Source organism: Anoplolepis gracilipes, chromosome 3 (assembly GCF_047496725.1).
Source record: "Anoplolepis gracilipes chromosome 3, ASM4749672v1, whole genome shotgun sequence".
Taxonomy (NCBI): domain Eukaryota; kingdom Metazoa; phylum Arthropoda; class Insecta; order Hymenoptera; family Formicidae; genus Anoplolepis; species Anoplolepis gracilipes.
In genome coordinates this window covers 17,140,875-17,162,714 of record NC_132972.1, presented here as the reverse complement: position 1 = coordinate 17,162,714, position 21,840 = coordinate 17,140,875, and the positions used below count along the sequence as shown (strand labels likewise).

General features: G+C 29.9%; 3 protein-coding genes across 3 annotated transcripts; 1 reads left to right on the top strand and 2 right to left on the bottom strand.

Moving 5' to 3' along the window:
* Positions 1–3,103: 3,103 nt before the first annotated feature.
* LOC140663882 (ejaculatory bulb-specific protein 3) lies at positions 3,104–5,553 on the bottom strand. Its single transcript, XM_072888419.1, has 2 exons — positions 5,241–5,553; positions 3,104–4,002 (listed from the first exon to the last, which is right to left on the bottom strand). Exons 1-2 carry the CDS (start codon positions 5,401–5,403, stop codon positions 3,839–3,841), a joined length of 327 nt encoding a protein of 108 aa, XP_072744520.1. The 5' UTR covers positions 5,404–5,553; the 3' UTR covers positions 3,104–3,838.
* Positions 5,554–7,538: 1,985 nt separating this feature from the next.
* LOC140663881 (uncharacterized) lies at positions 7,539–9,127 on the bottom strand. The gene is made up of 2 exons (XM_072888417.1): positions 8,962–9,127; positions 7,539–8,610 (listed from the first exon to the last, which is right to left on the bottom strand). The coding sequence occupies exons 1-2, from the start codon at positions 9,110–9,112 to the stop codon at positions 8,021–8,023; spliced, it is 741 nt and encodes a 246-aa protein (XP_072744518.1). The 5' UTR covers positions 9,113–9,127; the 3' UTR covers positions 7,539–8,020.
* A 5,478-nt stretch (positions 9,128–14,605) lies between these two features.
* Positions 14,606–18,812, top strand: LOC140663814 (MOB kinase activator-like 1). Its single transcript, XM_072888300.1, has 5 exons — positions 14,606–14,972; positions 16,905–17,071; positions 17,163–17,390; positions 17,466–17,629; positions 17,862–18,812. The coding sequence occupies exons 1-5, from the start codon at positions 14,959–14,961 to the stop codon at positions 17,940–17,942; spliced, it is 654 nt and encodes a 217-aa protein (XP_072744401.1). The 5' UTR covers positions 14,606–14,958; the 3' UTR covers positions 17,943–18,812.
* Positions 18,813–21,840: the final 3,028 nt, after the last annotated feature.

The following is a 21,840-nucleotide window of genomic DNA, read 5'->3' as shown; positions in this document are numbered from 1 at the left end:
AATACTTGTGGTAATAATATTTTACAAATATTTCTCAAATATGTGCTGGGATATAATAAATCTTTATAATCTGTTTAATCTAAGATTACAAAAATCTTTATAACATGATTGAAACATTGGATATAAATATTTAAAAAATATTCAATAATTATTATAAATGTTTCATATATGTATACTTATATTTTATAAAGATTGTATGCTTTATTATAACGTTTTATATTAAAATTACTTTTATTTATGACAAAGAACTATTTGAATACTTCCCGGGAAAAAAAAGTACATATAAAATTGACCATATATGGATTTTGTCAATATCTGAGCATATCTTGTCAAATATAGTTATATATGATAATATGATAATTAAATAAAATCATATATGATATCATATATGACTATACTTGGTAAAATATTGACAAAACCCATATATAGCCAACTTTTTTTCCCGGGTTTTATTATACCATTATTGTTTATTTGCTCGTTTATACTTCGAGTGATAAAATGATAGCCTATCCACGAAAAACTCCTGCCGTCATCTATTTCCTTTTTGTTTCATTTATGAATAATATCATCATAAAATCTTGTATAAATTCTATTTCGGAAAAAAGAGAATATACCTATATATATATATATATATAGAGAATATACCTATATATATATATATAGATATAAGAGAATATACCTATATATATATATATATATATATATATATATATATATATATATATATATATATATATATATACAGGGTGGACCATTTTAATCCATCCAGTCGAATATCTCGAAAACCAAGCCCGGGAGAGAAAAATGTTTCAGACAAAAGTTGTATGGTTTCGAGGGGGTCATAAGATGGTACCATTGGTTTGACCTTGAAAAGTCATTTGAAGGTCACGTGAAGGTCACTTCAAGTTTTTTAAATGGAACACCCTATATATTTTTACATATTCTTGTAGCTCAACTCGAGAGCTTTCCAAAACACTTATGACAAAGTATTTTTCATTAAGTATTTTTTGAGTTATAAGGCTTCAAAGTTGCAGTATTTTGACATAAAATACAAGATATCTCGTAAAATATTCATTTTTTGATTATCTTACTCTAATACTTTTATGCACAGAATAATAAGACGAATCAATTGGTGTAAAGAAAACACATAATTATGTTAAAGTAAAAATGTGTAACTGTTAGTTGCAAATTCAGATTTTTACATAATTATGTTAAAGTAAAAATGTGTAACTGTTAGTTGCAAATTCAGATTTTTACTTTAACATAATTATGTGTTTTAATTATGCCAATTGATTCGTCTCGTTATTCTGTGCATAAAAGTATTAGAGTAAGATAATCAAAAAATGAATATTTTACGAGATATCTTGTATTTTATGTCAAAATACTGCAACTTTGAAGCCTTATAACTCAAAAAATACTTAATGAAAAATACTTTGTCATAAGTGTTTTGGAAAGCTCTCGAGTTGAGCTACAAGAATATCTAAAAATATATAGGGTGTTCCATTTAAAAAACTTGAAGTGACCTTCACGTGACCTTCAAATGACTTTTCAAGGTCAAACCAATGGTACCATCTTATGGCCCTTTCGAAACCATACAACTTTTGTCTGAAACATTTTTCTCTCCCGGGCTTGGTTTTCGAGATATTCGACTGGATGGATTAAAATGGTCCACCCTGTATATATATGTATGTATGCGTGTGCGTGTGCGTGTGCGCGCGCGTGTGTATGTATTGCGTTAAAATATTTTCTTCTGATTGCAAATAATTGATATGTACAACATGTCGAGTCTTTGACCCACTCTCTTAATGCGTTACATCAAGAGAAACAGATTATAAAATTTGTGCTTTGGACAATATATTTATAAGATATTTTCGATAATAATTGTGAGAGATATTCTGTTATAATTTTGTTGTAGTTTATTTTAGCATAAGCTTTCTTTTACAATGAAAATATGACACACGCCACTTTAATAATATACAGAGTGATCCACTTAAGTCGATCATCTTAATATTTAAATATCTTGCTTGTTTAGATGATACGAGAAAATATTTCAAACAAAAGTTGTTTAGCTTAAAAAAGAAAAAAGATCTTAGGTGGGTTCATCTTGGTTTTTTTTATGAGTCGATTCCTCGTAATATTCTAAAATTAATCGTAAAAAGAGTATAAAGACAAAAATTTAAAATAGTTCATAAGATATTTTAATTCGACATAATTTTACATAACTATTAAATATCTCATAAAATATTCTTTCTTGATTATCTTCCTCAATCAATTAATGTAAAGAAAATATATAGTTATATTTAAGAAAAAAAAAGGAATTTACAACATGCAGTTACATATATCCCGGTAAAAAATTTGTTATGTATAATCATATATGATATATGACCATATAAAATTATATAGAAATATATAAAATTTTGTATAAGTTATGTATAATTATATATAATAATATATCACTTATAATATAATTATATATAATTTTATATTAATATTGGCTAGATGTCAGTCAACATAATACAAAATTATGCATACTATACATAATTATACATAACTTATACAGAATTTTATATATTTCTATATACTTTTATATTATTATATATAATTATATATGAGAAATTTTTTACCGGGATACTTTCTTAAAAACAACTATATATTTTTTTACATTAATTCCTTTCATTATTCTGTGCATAAAAGTGTTGCAATAAGATAATCGAAAAATAAATATTTTATGAAATATTTAATAGTTTATGTAAAATTGTTGAATTAAAGTATAACATATGTATATCTCGTTAACTATTGAATTTTTGGCTTTAATGTCCTTATAACTTTTTAATTAGAATATAGCGAAGAAACAATTTATATTAAAATATTAGAGTGGTACCATTTAAAAAAAACAAAGTATAACCTAGGCACATACATTCAAGATCAAATTAATATGCTTATCTTTTTTCCTCTTCAAACCAAACAACTTTTGTTTAAAATATTTTCTCATATCATATCTAAAACAAGCGAGATATTAAAGATTATTTAAGTGGATCACTTTGTATATTTTCAAAAACAATTTTATTTTAGATATTTTTCAAATTGTCTGTTATATAAAAAAATATAAATGCAATGAGATATTAATTAAAAAATCTGACACATATTAATAAATAACGCACATGAATGACACAAATTATTAAAACGTGTGACGCATGAAGAGAAAGTAGTTCCGATGAACTGCTATCGGTTTACCGATAAAACTCACTGGCTGTAGCTTCTTATCGCATAAAAGAATTTTTAAACAAACGTACTTTTTTCGACGTTAAAGATTCGAGACGTTTGAAACATTATATTCAACTGTGGTAAAATTTTTGCTCTTGTCGAACTTTGCAAAATAAACTTTTTTTTTTATATATATTGTAATTCATATGTATAACTGATTTTATAAACACGCATAAAAATACAACCATACAAAAAATAACATAGTATAAATTTATTTTTATGACAAAATGTTTAAATTCTTTATGTATATATATATATATAATGCATATTTTGCTTTAAGAAGTTTTCTAAAGTACTATAATTAAAAAAACCTATTGCTACAAATCCTTTTTTTCCTATTGAAATTCGTCAACGGCTAGAGAAAAACATATAAGAGAATACATATAGGAAATAAAAAAATGTATACTTTTTTTGTTTTATGTATAAAAAGGGATAAAGAGAAAGTAATATTACATAAAAGATGATCTAACTCATCAATAACACTATCATAAAAGGAGCTGATTAATGAATTGATTTTTATTGCTAATATATGTATTTATGTTATATGATCATTTCCGAAACAAACTAAAATAAACTATCTGTTTTCATTTAAATGAGCAGGTGAAGTGTATATTTCTTCGATCGTGCGCCATTCCGTGGGATACCGCGATTGTAGAAATTGTATCAATCTGTGTAGGTTTATTTTCTGCTGCGAAGTGCAACGGCGACAATTGTCCTTCAGTACTGCGGGTAGTATACCTGTATATAGAGAGAGAAAATACAATTTTCAATGAAAACAATTACATGTCTTAGGAATGTCTCTATCTTAATTATTTAATAATAATAATAAGATACTTCAAAATACATAAAATTCAAATATGCTTTCGTAAATTTATATAATTATAGACCCATTTATAATATCCCAGACACAATCCTTATCCTTATATAAAAAAAAGTATATTAATTGTTGGCGCTTTTCCGCGATACTGACTGGTTGTCTCGCTGTCTCGTGCATTGTGACTTGCTTCATTCGTGTCATTTGCAGCTGTCAAATTATTACGCAAACTTTGACAGTTTGTGTGACAATTTGTAAAAAATTAAATTAAAAAATGTTAGAAAAAATAAAGTTAAAGAAAAACAAAGAAGGGAAAAAGAGAGACAAATAAAGAAACGTACATATAATATATCATAAGTGTATATATTGTATATGACGTACCTATATAACATGAATGAAGCAAATCGCAGTGCATAACAGAAACAGTCAATTAGCTTACGGAAAAGAAACTTTAACGCTTCGATATGTTCGCGTTCGAAGCTTTATGCTATTTTTTATAAAGAGAAAGATTAGATTATAAATTATTATTATATAAATATATAAATGATAACTATTATTTTACGTGTTATATATGTTATATATATATATATTGTATTGTGTGTACGTGTACATACATACATACAACACAATATAAAAATATACACAATATATAAACATACACAAAATAAATTACGCGCGCTACGCGCGCGTTTATAGTATTCTAGTATTTATAAAATATATATGAAATATTTATAATAATTATATTTGAATATTTTATAAATATTTATAAAATATTTTATACTATTTCCTAAATATTTTTATAATCTTGGATTAAATAAATTATAAAGATTTATTATTTAAATATTTTAAAACAAATATTAGGAAATATTTACAAAATATTACTAATATAAATATTTATTTTTTTATTTACCGTAAATATTATATAAAATATTTGATCCATGTTTTAATATTATGTTGAATACAGTTTTTATGATTTTTCTCTTGTCTAATATACATCAAATATATAAATATACAAAATATTTTATATAAATATAAAATATATATGTTTCATATGTTTATGTTTCAAAAATAGCAAAATATTTATAAATATTTATCATAAATATCATATATATGCTATCTGACAATGAGATAAAAATAGAAATAATTGAGTATGATTTCTTACGTTTTATTTGTTCTCCAAATCCATCACAGTTCCCTGTTTTCAATAAACAGTAAAGTTCCTTATCGATGAAACGTTTATTTGCTAAATATGCCGAAATATCTTGTGCTCGGCAAAAAGTAACAAGTCCTAAGCTGATAATTATAATACTAATTCGATTGTTCATTTTTTTAATATAATAAATTACTTTGAAAGGTATATATATGTGAATCTAATACTTAATTGCTTGAATATAACAGAGATACTGCTCATTAAACTTCTGATAAACACTCTTTTAACTAGAGAGCACATATTTAGATCTCGTGACCTTTGAGCTTTAAAGCTATTGCACGAGTTTTTCCGTTACGTTATGTTAAGTATTGACTGTAGGGAGGAGTTCATTTGGACACACAGTACAATTAAACACAATCACTCATATTGAGGCTGCGTTCAGAAACGCTACCCTGAGGGTAGAGTCGGGTGAATTATGAAGGGGGTAGAGTGTACCTCAGGTGTGAATAGTTTCTGAACGGCAAAATATAAACGAAAAGATGGCGAATGAAAGGCGGTCTCAGAGAAATACTACTGTGGCTTGTGCCATAGGTGTTGGACAAGAATTAATAAGGACAACTTTAAATAGTTTATATTTAGAAAATAGTGATGATGAGACAGAAGACAAAATGATTGAAGAAGGAAATTTTGTTGAAGTTCAGATAAGATTTAGTAATCCAGCCTGTAATAAGGTTAGGAAACGAGTGTATGTCAACGAAATTATACCAAGATTTAATAATGAAGTGTTTCGTCAACATTTTCGTATGACCAGAACAACTTATGAAAATCTCGAACGACTCTAATTTCAATATTAACACGTACGGAGAAAGAAGGAAGACCGATGATCCCAGTTAGACATCAACTTTTGTCAGTCATTTGGCTTTTAGCAACTCCAGATTCTTTTCGGTAAGCATAACATTTTTTACAAATATAAATATAAATATAAAATTGTTCTATTAATCATTTATACATTAATTAGATCAATGTTATAGGTCTGTTGCAGATCGTTTCAATATGGCAAAATCTATATTACATGATTCTTTTTGTAGAGTTGTGAATGCTTTAAATGTCATAGCAGACAGTGTTATTGTATGGCCACAAAGGGACAGATTAACTGCTGTGAAAAAAAGATTCAATGAAATTGGTGTCCTTCCAGATGTCATAGGAGCTATTGATGGCTCACATATACCTATCCTTGCTCCACATGTAAGACTTCTATTTTAATTATCTTACTAATTATACATTGATCCTAATAATATAACTTATCTTATTTTTATATTCTTATTTATCCAGATTAACTCTGAATCATATAGAACCAGGAAATGCGAGTATGCTCTTACTTTGCAAGCTGTTTGCAACGCAGATCTGGTATTTACAGATTGTTTTGTGGGATTTGCTGGTTCAGTGAATGATTGTAGAATATTTAGAAACTCAGATTTGTGGATGTCTGTGTAAGAAAATCGTGCAAAGTTCTTTCCAGGAAATGAGTATATTATTGGTGATAAAGCTTATCCAGTTCTCTCTTAGTGTATCCCACCCTATATAAATAAAGGAAATTTGACAGCTGTTAGTGATCCTTGTTGCTTTCTTAATTTCTTTCACATTTTCATAAACTACGTCTGATGTTTTCTTTTTTGTCTACAGACTCAACTTCAACACAGAATTATCAAGAATGAGACAAGCAGTGGAAAGAGCATTTGCTTTATTAAAGGGGAGATTCCGAAGACTGAAATATTTGCACATGAGTGTAGCAGATCTCATTCCTTCTGTGATATTGGCTTGTTGTGTGTTACACAATCTGTGTTTGGAAGGATGTGATGACACAATAGATGATTTTATTGAAGAGCAAATAATAATTGATGAAAGAATTAGTGCTGAACGATATCAGATTCGAGGATCAATTAATGAACCTGTGGAAGAAATTGTATATAATGATGTTCAGGGTCCAGCGAAACGTAATTATATAGCATCATCAATTACTTGAATTGTGAAACAAAAATACAGTCTAATAGCATATCTAAGAAATTATATTTTATTTTATTATTTTGTTCACCATTTAGTATAATCTATATATTTGACCACTAAATTTATATTTATAAAACCACTAAATCTATATTAACATTATATTTATGGAAATTCTGAATCACTTTACCTAATAATAAAGGGAATAATAACTTTTTATAGAAGATATATATTATAATAATTTGGCATATAATCTTATTTCACAAAATAACAACTAAAATAATAAAATGAAGACTCAAAACAATAACTGAACAATAAATAATGCACCTCATATAAAGAATAATAAATTTTCTTATCTATATAGACTTATAGGGTATAATATTGATTAAATCACGTACGAATCTTTTTCTTCTCTTAAATGTAAAATAATTGAAACAAATAGGCATTCTTAACTTTTGACTTTAGAGATATCAAACTTTGCACTATAAAAATAAAACATAAAAACAAAAAAATGTTCATTAAAAACAGTCTTTAGTTGTAGAAATAACAGAAAAATATGAAATCTGAAGATAGGATTCTATACATAACTTTTTCTCAACAATAACAATACTTAATATCTTACCAGCAGATTCAGAATGCAACTCTAGATAAAATATATGAAACTCTAGCTTAAAAAAATATGAAATATATATTCTATATATTATATGTATTTGTAATCACTTATTAGAGAATGTCATTATCACAGACTTTTAAAATACTTGCAATAGAATATTTCATGCCTATTCTAATCTTTATAATTTCTCAATGAGCTTTGCCATCATTTCTTTATATGCAGCAACTGCTCGATCAGATGCTGCTATTAACTCCTTGTGACGGTGCTCTCTTGCCTCTTCTCTTTGCTTAGAATCTTCACGTAAACTAGCAGACCATTCGCCCAGTTCCTTCTGAACTCTAGTCTTCCTCACTTTTTTCTTTTTATCACATTCATTGCTGGATTCATTTTCTATGTCACTATGTTGAGAACTACTATCTTGAGAAGTGGATATTGCTCGCTTTCTCAAATTGGAGACTAAAGCTACAGGTTGGATACATGGTTTATCCCCTAATACCTCTTCAAGCTCATCAAAGAATTTACAGGTCATTGGACCATTGCCTGATTGTTTGTTATGATCTTTTACTTTAACATATTTCTTGCGTAGTTCTTTAAATTTATTTTCACATTGTATGCCTGTGTATAACCACTGACTATTTTCATTTTGAAGAACAATGGCAATCTTTTTCCATACATCTGAGGACTTGCATTGTCCACTTTTAAAATCATTCTCATGTTCTTTCCATGCATAAATTAATCGCTTTGTAGCATTAGGATCTTTCCAAGATGCTAAAAATAAATGCTATATTAGAGTTATTGTCAACATTTAATAGTCATGTCAGTAAAAGGATATTATTTATAATTATATATAATAAAAATATTAAAGAAATATGATGTGATAAAAATTCATATCACATTGAGTTGACTGAGTACTCGTAAATGTACTGCTAGATTCAAATAAGTTCTCGGGTTTATTGCTGTTTATAATTGTTGGGTCTAAATTAAAGAACGCCAAAGATTCTTTGGGAACGGGTATTGATGTTAAATTTTTATCTAAAAAGAAAAATACTTCCAAATATTTCTAACCTAAGATATGCGTGTCTTAAGAAGCGTAAATAAATAAAAAAATTTATCGCTTACTTATCATATCATATATTACTAAATATCCTTGAGGATCGTACAACGGTTGATTATGTTCATCAGTTATCAATTTATGTCTATCTTTTAATAAATTTATACACTCCATAGTTAGGCTGTGTTCGAAAAACATCACTCGTGTACATACTAACATATATCTGTCCTTGTTCAATTTTTAATAAATCACAAAGATAAAATGACACTCTGAACCACAGACTATATATATATATATATATATATATAGAAGTCTTTGCTCTGAACGCACGAAAGTAGTGTTCTCGAACGTAGCCTTAGATTTAGAAATCCCGCCACATATAATAAATTACCCGCATTCACCCTGAAAATTTAGGGTGGAAAACTTTCCTCCTAAAATGCACCCAATAGTATTTCCGAACGACTCTACTTTGGTACACCTGGAATGTTTCCGAACGGCACGAGCTTTCACGGATGCACCCGGGTGAAGTTTCCGAACGCAGCCTGATTGGTGCCTAGGGTAACCAGCACGTTTGACCAATCAAAAAGCTTATTTTAAATTGGCCAATAAGCATTATATCCAATTCAGTCAATAAAGGTGATTTTTGGTGATCGTTTGGTACATGTACCAAAGTTGCTATTGGTAGAGGCGGAATTTATTCTGGTATTATGTACCATACCAGCACCACAGTTAAACTGTGCCAACACGTTAAAACATACTGGTTCTTTTCTGTAAGCGCGAATTTAAAACTATTTAAAAATAATTAAGGGTCTACCGGAGGCACTGTGGAGACTCCTATCGGCCGGCTGCGAACTACGGATTTGTTTTTGTTGTATTACAGCTAAAATTTAAAGAAAATCGCAATAAAATTATGATATTTTTAATCAGCAACATTATCCGCAGGTTCATAAAGAGTGATTTTTTGGAAAAAAAGGTTGAAATAAAATTTCCACAAATGTACTGCTACCCGCGGATCAGGTATAGCTGTTTCTTGAATTCGAATTAAATTTATTATAAATTTTTAATAATCAAATTGCAAAATCCAGCGCTTTACAAACTTTCTAATTTTTATAAAAAATATATTTAAAAAAATTCATAAAGAAATATAACTTTTTCGAAGCTAAAAACGAAAAATTAGAATATGGCTATCTGTACCTAAAATACAGCTAACAAATCGATGTTGATAGCACCACTTGCTAAGGAGAGACAATGAAAGACAATAACGTCGTCTTTGTCTCTCTTGAAATGTAATGATGTTTGTACGTATATAGACATACACCAATACATTGAATAAAGATGCTTTTAAAAAAAAACTACGAACGACCAAACGTTTTAATTGGACGACCAATCATCACTAAACGATTACCAAGCGATTAGTTAATTTTAATTATAAAAAAATCAAAGTGGTTCGGCTAACTGTACAGAGGTCATGCGCGGTTCATATATATATGGTCTAAGGGTAAAATCATATGGTGCGGAATGGAAGTACGGAATAAAGAGTGCGTCATAGAAACAGCCAATCAGAGCTTTGCCGCAAGGTCTACTTAAGCTCTGATTGGCTGTTTCTATGACGCATTTTCTATTTCGTACTTCTATTCCGCACCATGTGATTTTACCCTAAGGGTCTACTGGACCGACGAGAAAATTCCAGCGTCACTGTCACCAACATTGAGAAATGAATTCTTAAGGTGCCTTTTCATGCTGACGCTCAACGCTCATTTTCAGCGTCAAAAGACATCACGTGACCAAAAATAAAAATACCAATTCGTCAATTTTGATCACGTGATCTGTTTTGACGCCAAAAATGAGCGTCGAGAGTCAGCATGAAAAAGCACCTTAAGAATTCATTTCTCAATGTTGGTGACAGTGACGCTGGAATTTTCTCGTCGGTCCGGTAGACCCTTAGGGTAAAATCACATGGTGCGGAATAGAAGTACGAAATAGAAAATGCGTCATAGAAACAGCCAATCAGAGTTTAAGTAGACCTTGCGGCAAAGCTCTGATTGGCTGTTTCTATGACGCACTCTTTATTCCGTACTTCCATTCCGCACCATGTGATTTTACCCTTAGACCATATATATATGAACCGCGCATGACCTCTGTACAGTTAGCCGAACCACTTTGATTTTTTTATAATTAAAATTAACTAATCGCTTGGTAATCGTTTAGTGATGATTGGTCGTCCAATTAAAACGTTTGGTCGTTCGTAGTTTTTTTTTTAATTAAATAATTAAAATTTCGAAAAAATTAATTTTTGGTAGCGTTTGCGTTGATAGTGCGATAGCGAGTTCCCCGAACGCATCCCATCTCTCGAACAAGCCGCGTATAATTAGGAATCCTCTAGTAAGGGATAGAACAAAGCCGCTAAAAGGTGCCATTAGGGGGATCCCGGAAATCGACGGTTAATATGAGGGCGTTTTTCAAATTAATTCATATTGTTTCTTTTAGATAGATTCAATCTTCAGTTTGAGACAGATATAAAAAATTACTTAAAGTTAGCCGAACATTTTTATTTTTCGTCCAATCGAGTTAAACAAAAGCTTATTCGATGTAGAATCGTTAGGTGGTCACGAATAAATTCTTTACAACGTTTAGTGGTCCATAGTTCATCTGAAAAATGAAAAAAATCATGTGCGGTAAAATGACGACGATGACTGTAAAGTTAGCCGGACCAATATATTATTTATTAAGCAATTTTGTTCAAATTGGTCTTACATGATAGAAATCGTTTGGTGGTGATTGATAGTCCAATTAAAACGTTTGGTGCTTAATTATTAGATTATCACGATTCCAAATTCTTTTAAAGGCTTCGCCCCGTCTCCCTATGCATTCCCATCTAAGCATGTACTTTGCAATGCATATACGATTCCACATGAGTTTGCAACTTGCATACCCAAGTAGCACATGTTCGTTTAATAAACGTTTTATAACGTTTTTTAAACGTATCTTTTCGTATTAGATACGTTTATAAAACGTTTATAAAACGAACAGTGCTACCTGGGTAGCTACATTATTAAAAAGGATTTATTTAAAATTAAAAAAGATTTATTTAAAATTTTGTATAAGTTACTAAAACGGATGCTCGCGTGACCGCAGCGCACGTCCATGTCACTATACGTCGCCCGTCGTCATTCTACCGCACATGATTTTTTTCATTTTTCGGATAAACTTGATGAGATGATAAACCAAACGTTGTAAAGAATTTATTCGTGATGACCTAATGATTCTGCATCGAATAAGCTCTTGTTTAACTCGATTGGACGAAAAATAAAAATGTTCGGCTAACTTTAGTTTGAAATTTTAATTATTTAATTAAAAAAAAACGATAAATGATCAAACGTTTTAATTGGATGACCAATCATGAACAAACGATGACCAAACGATTAGTTAATTTTAATTATAAAAAAATCAAAGTGGTTCGGCTAACTTTACGGAGTTCATGTACTTCTAACCTGCTTTCGGTCTTTAATTCAACTCCGTAAAGTTAACCGAAACACTTTGATTTTTTTATAATTAAAATTAACTAATCGTTTGGTGGTCGTTTGATAGTGATTGATAGTCCAATTAAAACGTTTGGTGGTTCATCGTTTTTTTTAATTAAATAATTAAAATTTCGATGTAAAGTTAAAACATTTGTGAAACGTTTTTGAAACGAATATGTGCTACTTGGGGTCAGCCTTGGTAGTTTCTACGCTCTCAAGTTTTGTAAACAATGTGTTAAAATTTCAATATTATTAATATATATTATTTTACTTGTTGCATATTAAAATTATATATTTCAATTTAATCTTATTGAGTTGATTTTATTAAAAATATTAACCCGGTAAAAAATTTGTTATGTATAATCATATATAATATATGACCATATAAAATTATATAGAAATATATAAAATTTTGTACAAGTTATGTATAATTATATATCATAATATATGATTTATTATATAATTATATATAATTTTATATTAATGTTGGCTAGATGTCAGTCAACGATAATACAAAATTATGCATACTATACATAACTATACATAACTTATACAGAATTTTATATATTTCTATATATTTTTATATTGTTATATTATAATTATATATGAGAAATTTTTTACCGGGAAGTATATTTCATATTTAATTTAAAACTTTGTTCTTCCAACATCTCCGAAAAGCCATTCAATTTTGGCGCCCATAAGAAGCCATTTTGAGTGTCCACTTTTATGCTGGTATATATAGGCATTTCCGTCCATTTAGCTCGAGCCATATGCTCTCTCCTGTTTCTTTTTACTCTTTGCTGTCTAGAGACCCTCTAATAAGAGTCTCGCCATAAGGCAATCTAGGCAAAATTCTGCGAGAGAGAAAGATATTTATTCACTTCCTCCTCTCCTTCTCTCTCTTATCTTACCTGACCCTAACCTCTTTTAATGCGCTGATATTATAATGTTTGTAATAGTAGTTTATGTTTTCTCATGAAATACACAAATATTATATATTTTAGGTTTTTATAATGCTTGTGATAACAGTTTGTTTTCTCATGAAAATAAAGCAATTTATTATTTCATGTTTTATGTGTTTATTTTTTTATTTTTATTTTATTTTGTTAATTTTTATACAATTAATAATGATTAAATTTAATTAAGGATTTTATTTAATTACTAAAAATTAAATATAAACAGTTTTTTATTATATATATTATTTTAATGTTTAACATAGAAGGATTATAATATTTAATTTTAAAACATTTATTTTTTATTTGTTACTGAAATATAATGTTTATGCTGTACATAGGTTTCAGGTCCACAGAATCTAGTAACTATATAAGAAGCTTAGCGGTCTAGTATTACAATCGGACCCCTTATCCTACGACATTTTCGGAATCTTCCCCTTAAATCTCTGATCCTACGACAAAAATTTGTGAGTGGGGGGTATAATTCCCCTTTCGCGTCGCATGAGAGGATTTTTTGTCGTAGGATAAGAAGTTTTATAGCATAAGAAGGTCATAGGATAAAAGGTTCGACTGTATATAAAAGTCTGTGGATATACCCATGAGCCATGAGTGTATCACAGACTTCTATATATAACTAGACTGCTAACTCCGACAAAATACATAACCCCGAAAAGTACAGTCGGGCCTCTTATCCTACGACTCTCTTATGCTACGAAACCTTTTATCCTACGACAAAAAATCCTCTCATGCTACGACCGCGAAAGGGGAATTATATCCCCACTTTCAAATTTTTGTCGTAGGATCAGAGGTTTAAGGGGAAGATTCCGGACCGTAAATGTCGTAGGATAGGAGGTCCGACTGTATGTACGAAACTTATGTGTATACGTCATCATTAGTAAGATGACAGTCACGCTGATTGATTGAATTTAAAGCAATGTCACTCACACACGAGTTATTTTCTATAGTAGCTATATTATATATCTATCCCCTCCTTTTCTCTATCCTACTAATGTTGTACATATTTTTCGGAGTCACTTTTTAGGTCTAATATATAAGGAAGTTAGCGGTCTAGTTATAGTATAGAAGTCTGTGGAGTGTACTCAACCAAGTAGATAGATAGATAGATAGATAGAGAGAGAGAGAGAGAGAGAGAGAGAGAGAGAGAGAGAGAGAGAGAGAGAGAGAGAGAGAGAGAGAGAGAGGGAGAGAAAGTTCGACTCCTATTCCGTGACTGTAGTCAAATTGAGGCAAACACCGTCTTATTTTCATGAAGAAAAGATCATAGCGTGAGAGTGAAGCCGGACCGATAATAGACGGACATACAGCTAGCGACGGAAATTTGTCATCCCGGTACAGCAGCGTCAACGTTTGCGAGACACCAGAGAGTTAAAGCATCGTGAGAATCGCGAGTGCGGCGGCCGATTGACTGGCAACGACGTCGTCCTCGTCGTCGACGTCGTCGTCGTCGTCTGCTGTCGGACAAACACTGTCGTCATCGCGTACGTCGTCTCCTTACGCGGAGTAAATCGGAGTACAAAAGCAGACCGAAAGAATAGAGTGATTTAGCTACAACTACGACGAGCCCACCACAATGAGCTTCCTATTGTAAGTCCTGTTTCACTTCGCGAATTCTCCTCCGATAATCGCCATCGAGTCGCCTTCCGTCCAATCAATATATATATACATATATATATATATATATATATATATATATATATATATATATATATATGTTCTTGGAATACGACGAGAACGAATAAACAGGATGAAGTCACTGGAACTCCAAGGATTTCCTTTTCGTTCTATGACGGTTGACGACAAATCAATTTTTTCCTTCCGAAAAGCTTTGTTCATTCATTATTTTATTCCAGAATGTGTATACGTTTGTTTGTATATACTTTTATTCTTTTATACGTCTAATCTAATGATCATCAAATTTATCGTTCTGTATACAACGATAAATTCATCGAGAAGGAATGGAGAAGTGCAAACATCCACCGGTATAAATCAATCAGAGATAAAAATAGCGCGCGCTAGCTACTGTATGGAGGCTTTCTTTTTTTTTCTCGCACATCTTTCCATGAGACCACCATATTCTTCAAGTGTTACGATTATCGCTTAATGCAGCGCATAATCTATGAATCATATCCGTCTCGGTGACCGCGCCTTGTTTCTTGTCGTCAGAAGTCAAGATCGCGACGCGTTGCGCGTTTTGACATTCGCGTCATTCTCCACGATCGCGATCAGCTGAGCGTTGCGCCTTGCGGGCTGAGCGTGTCTGTACAAGTTTGTTTTTCTTTTACAGCTGCGTCTTTTCATGTTTGCATGTATAATGAGATCAACTTATATATATATATATATATATATATATATATATATATATATATATATATATATATTTAGGTTTTTTTTATAAAAGGAATAGAAAAGGAAAAAAGAATCTAGAAGAGAAAGTTTTATAACTTAAAAAAAGCTGTCGCGTATGTTGTTCTTTAACTTCGCCTCTGGGTTGCATTTTTTACAATACAAAATAAAGCAAAGTTTAGTTGATTTAAAAAAAAAAAGGAAAGAGGAAAAATATGAAAAAGAACATAGAAAAAAGCGACGTTTAATAAAAAAGTTTCATAAAATTATTTTTTATACGTATAAATATATGTTTCGCTTATGTATTCATATCATGAAATAAGCATGCATGTGTAGTTAAACTTTTGGAGAAAAAATTTGAAAAAACTTAAAAAAAAAACATAATGAAACATAGAGAAATAATTTAATTATTGTGTTTTTTGTTTACTGTAAAATAAAATTTGTATATGTAAAAGTATTAAAATAAATTGTCAAAACTAGATTTTATATTGTACACATTTTTTTTTTATTATGTTAAATGCTTAAGATGTGCTTGTTGCCCGGTAAAAAATTTCTCATATATAATTATATATAATAATATAAAAGTATATAGAAATATATAAAATTCTGTATAAGTTATGTATAGTATGCATAATTTTGTATTATCATTGACTGACATCTAGCCAACATTAATATAAAATTATATATAATTAGACAATAAGTCATATATTATTATATATAATTATACATAACTTATATAAAATTTTATATATTTCTATATAATTTTATATGGTCATATATCATATATGATTATACATAACAAATTTTTTACCAGGTGTTTATTAATTTATTAATTTAAAAACTTTTCAATACAATAATATGTAAATAGTTTTCAATTAGTTGCCATTAATTTCTTGTCTGACATGATAATGTGATGAATGTTCTATATTCATAATTTTATATTTATTTTGTATGAAATGAATCTCATTTTTTGTTTTCTATACATAATATATATATGTCTTAACTTCATCTTTTAAAGTAGAAGCAATGTAAATAATAACATTTATCTGACGAATAATGATTTAAAATGTTAATAATAATAATTAATTTTGATAACATATAATATGACAAGAATAAGAATCATGAACATGACAATCTTTGTTAATATTTATCTTTGAATTTTTTTTTTTTAAGTGGGAGCAGGTCTTCAAAGACCTTTAAACCAAAGAAAAACATCCCCGAGGGCACACATCAATATGACTTGATGAAACATGCCGCTGCCACATTGGGTTCTGGAAATTTGCGATTGGCTGTTATGCTCCCTGAAGGAGAAGATTTGAACGAGTGGGTGGCCGTTAATAGTGAGTCGAGACATTCATTTTTTTTTACATTTTTATTATTTTATATTGGTCGAATTAATAAATTCTATCTCTCTCATGTTTTCTTTTTTAGCTGTTGATTTCTTCAATCAAATTAATATGCTGTATGGCACTATCACGGAATTTTGTACAGAGGAGAGTTGTCCCATCATGTCGGCCGGACCAAAATACGAGTATCATTGGGCTGATGGTCATACGGTGAAAAAGCCCATCAAGTGTTCGGCACCCAAATACATAGACTACTTGATGACTTGGGTGCAGGATCAATTGGACGACGAGACTCTGTTTCCATCGAAAATTGGTAATTATTTCATTTTTTATGCATCAACATTTCAAACTTTTTGTGAGAATAAATCATCGATAACCCTTTTTGTAGGAGTCCCTTTTCCGAAAAATTTCTTGTCAATCGCAAAAACCATCCTGAAACGGTTATTCAGAGTGTATGCTCACATTTATCATCAGCACTTCAGCGAAGTCGTGCAGCTCGGCGAAGAAGCACACTTAAATACATCGTTCAAGCATTTCATATTTTTTGTTCAGGTATTATACATAAATATAAGATAATATGACAATAATATACATCAAAATACTTAGCAAAAAAAAAAACAAAAATAATGTTAAAATTTTTTATGATGATACAAAATAACATAGTTAAAAGTAACAATTTTATATAAAGAAAGAAATGTATTACTTAAATTTAATATAAATTAAAATTGGCATGTAACATGTTTAATTTTATTCTTCATATTGATCGAATCTAATTAATTTATAGGAATTCAATCTAATTGAGAGAAGAGAGTTGGCGCCTTTGCAAGAGTTAATAGAAAAATTAACGGCGAAAGATGCGCGATGAGTCCGCTTATCGTCTACGAGCTATTCGTCTCTTCAAAACCTCTCCAAAGAATCTGTCAACGCTGTCCTTTGTTAACTTGCACGTGTAACATTTATCCATTAATCGGTAATCTCACTTTCTGTCTCCAAGTAGGAAACGGAAGGACACCGTCATTCGGAACAATTGGCTGATAACATGAGTGAATAATTGCAGTATTTGCTCCGAAACTTTATTCTTCCGATGGCGATATATTCTGTATATTTGTTGGATTTACACACACACACATACACACACACACACGAACACACAGTTACCATCAAGTGAATAAGAATAACTAATTTTGACACACATCTGATTTCATGACCATATTGCTTTTTTCGAGTTTACAAACATGTTATAAACTGATATGCGCGCGCGCGAGAGAGGGAGAATCAGGTCGTCCAAAAGCGTATGCGTCGATACAAAGTATAAATTTATCTCGAAAAAGAGATATTTTAAAAAACGGTAAATAGACGCATTCTTTTCCGCAAAAAAGAACAAACAAAACTATCACTCACGGAATTTGTTTTCCTCTCGGGTTTTGCACTTTTGTTATTGTTATCTATTGCTATTATCGGACGTAAAAATGCTGTCACTATATATTACACGAATATAGAGATTATTGATTGTTTCATACAATTACATGTATGAGAATAATAGCATATCGTAAATTTTGTATATGGTTATTTTCATGTTTAAGAATAGTTTTTATAAATATAGTCTTGTACACGAATTAATGCGTGTGCGCGCGCGCGCACACACGCACGCACGCACGCACGCACGCACGCACGCACGCACGCACGCACGCACGCACGCACGCACGCACGCACGCACGCACGCACGCACGCACGCACGCACGCACGCACGCACGCACGCACGCACGCACGCACGCACGCACGCACGCACGCACGCACGCACGCACGCACGCACGCACGCACGCACGCACACACACACACACACACACACACACACACACACAATATATCGAGAAGATATATATATATATATATCCTCTAGATCATATATAGAAAATTATTGAAAAAAATTAATCATATTAATATGTAATGACTACTTTACGGTATCATCCTGTTAAGCGCTTATGGACTTATTTATATCACTAGGATTTTTGTACACGTTTTGTCCCTTTAGAGAGTGATATATATTTCCTGCTTTAGATGTTTTTTAAATATAGTCAAAACCGTTTGCGTCGTCTTGCTGCAATTTTCCGTATATTTTTGTTAGTATTATTACAATTACAATTTAATATTTTTCAAAAAATCAACATAAACATTATTATGCTATATTTTATCAATTCTATTATAAAACGCGAGTGATTGCATATGATAAAATTTAATTTATTTTGAGAAAAGAGTTAACTGGCTTTTTTTCACTTTTGACGTTATAATCCAATGTGATTATAGGGAGGAAACGGAAGTCTTAACGAAAAAAATATTACGCAATCTGTCTACTTTCTAAACGCTCATTGATGTAATGCGACATTTTATAATGCATATTGTGCACGTATTTGGCTTTGTTTTCCTTACATTTTACCATCTAATTGATTTTCCACTGCAATAGAAAATTTCTATCAAGTAGTAACTTTACACGATTCCACAAAGTTCGAATCACAACATCCGATGTTTTGATTATTTTTATATATAGTCGATTTTTTACATAATCAGTACTTAATGAAATATAACACTATACACAATATTTGGTCTAATTATGTACTGTGAATTGCTGCAATCTTAAATATCACTAATAATCGATCAATATCGCCAACTATTAGCCTCACTTATGTATGTATATACATAAGATATTTTATTCCTCATGAACCATTATCAGTATTAAGTAATTCGTCATTACTTTTGATAAATTATGATAATGATAAATCTTTAAGGAGATTCCAAAGTGCTAACGATAAGAGAGTGTTTAAACAAAAAGAATATTTTTTTTCATTATAGTAGACGTTAGAATTCGATCGCACAACTTCATGTGTATGTGCGTGTATATGTTTGAACTTTTTATGTACATATGCAACTTTTTTATAAAAAAATTTAAGCTTTTTAAGACTTTTAAATTGTTTTATAAAATACTGAGCCTTTTTATGAAAAAGTTGACTTCACAAAAAAAGATCTGCAACATATAGGTACGTAAGTATTATTATATATATACATACACGCGCACACACATCGACGTATTTTATTATAACAAAATGGTGATTGACGGCAGTGATAACGATAGTACTCGTTGCCGAAGACGACGCATATATAGGTTAAATATAAACATAAATAGTAATAAGAGTAATAAAAATAATAATAATAATAATAATAATAATAATAATACATTTGGTACTTAAGAAAGATTAACAAAGCGAGAAAATTAACACGCATTTTTTGAAAGTGGTATAATAGCGCCCGTTTGTGACGGAGATAGTCGCCTAGAAGAATACTACTTTGCGTTTACGATGACATTATGGTTATAGATGAATTATTTTTGATCCTATATATTTGTACGCGTGTTATAGAGCAACATCGCGATTATTCACCTCGTCGTTTAGACATTTATCTAAATTATGAGCCCTCTTCTTAACTAAAAAAAAAACACGTTTTTGTTTCCTTTCAAGACAAGACCCGAGAATTTATATGAAAAATTTAAAAAGATTGATATTAGAAGAGCTGAATTTGCGAAGGTAGATATTCTCCTCGAGCATTCACACTGATTCTCTATAACATTTATAGAATTTTATTCGATATAAGCAAACTAAAGTAAAGAAATTTGTAAAGGAATTTTCTAATTTTTAACTAGAAAGAAAATGACATTGATTTTTATGTTAGTTCCTTTGGATCTTTTAACATTAAAAAAATTTATACAAATAATTATTTTTTAATATTGAATAGATGCAAAACACAAAAGAAAAAATTGGCGCGAGAAAATTTAAAAGAAAAAATTAAAAATTTTCCAAAGGTTGATTTGTATTTTGATGTGCATTTTGATTGAATTTGATCGATATATTTGTTGTAGACGTGGATGCATCAATAATTTAATCGCGTCAGGCGAAAAGACTACTTTTTATCGTATAAATCTTCTAGCATTTCTTACGCGCCAGGAAAGGTGAGCTCGTGAAATAAAAGGGTTGTATTTTTTCTTTTTCGAATGGCCTTTTGTCGAGAATTTTTCAGCGATCAATTGTTTGCTCGTCTGAACGCTAGTGACGCTAGTGTGATATATGTACAATGTAAATAATATTTTTCACGATTAAATAAACGGGGGAAATCCCCGCGTCCAGATTCACGGCATATTACGGCCGCGTATAAAATATTTATAGTCTTGGATATAATCTTGTAATCTTTCTGTAATAAATATCGTTTCGATATTTGTGTTTGTTTTTTTTTTTATTTTTTTTATTATACAGGGTGTCCATAAAAGTCAAGAATTTGTGCAATATGTTAATGGGATCGAGTAAATAAAAAAAGTGTATATAAGTTTATGTCTGAAAATGCTTTATTAAAGAGTTACCGACTTTCAAAGAGTAACAAAATTAATTTTATTGGTTTTAATCTTTACAGACACTCTGTATATAACAGAAATCGCACAGAAGTTCGAATAAACTTCAAAGTTATAATTATAATACTGATATTATATATAAAATATAAATATATGTTTTAGTTAATAATTATATAATATATTAATTATATTAATAATTATATATTATATATTTTAGTTTAAGCAAAATTACTCTTTTTATAATTATTTGTCTAATTATTTTTGTTTCTGTATATATACATATATTATATATCGTCATATGTTTGAAAATTTGCGTAACACTTGTAAAAAGATGCTACATATAATTAGAAAGTCGTGAGAAAATCTTATTATT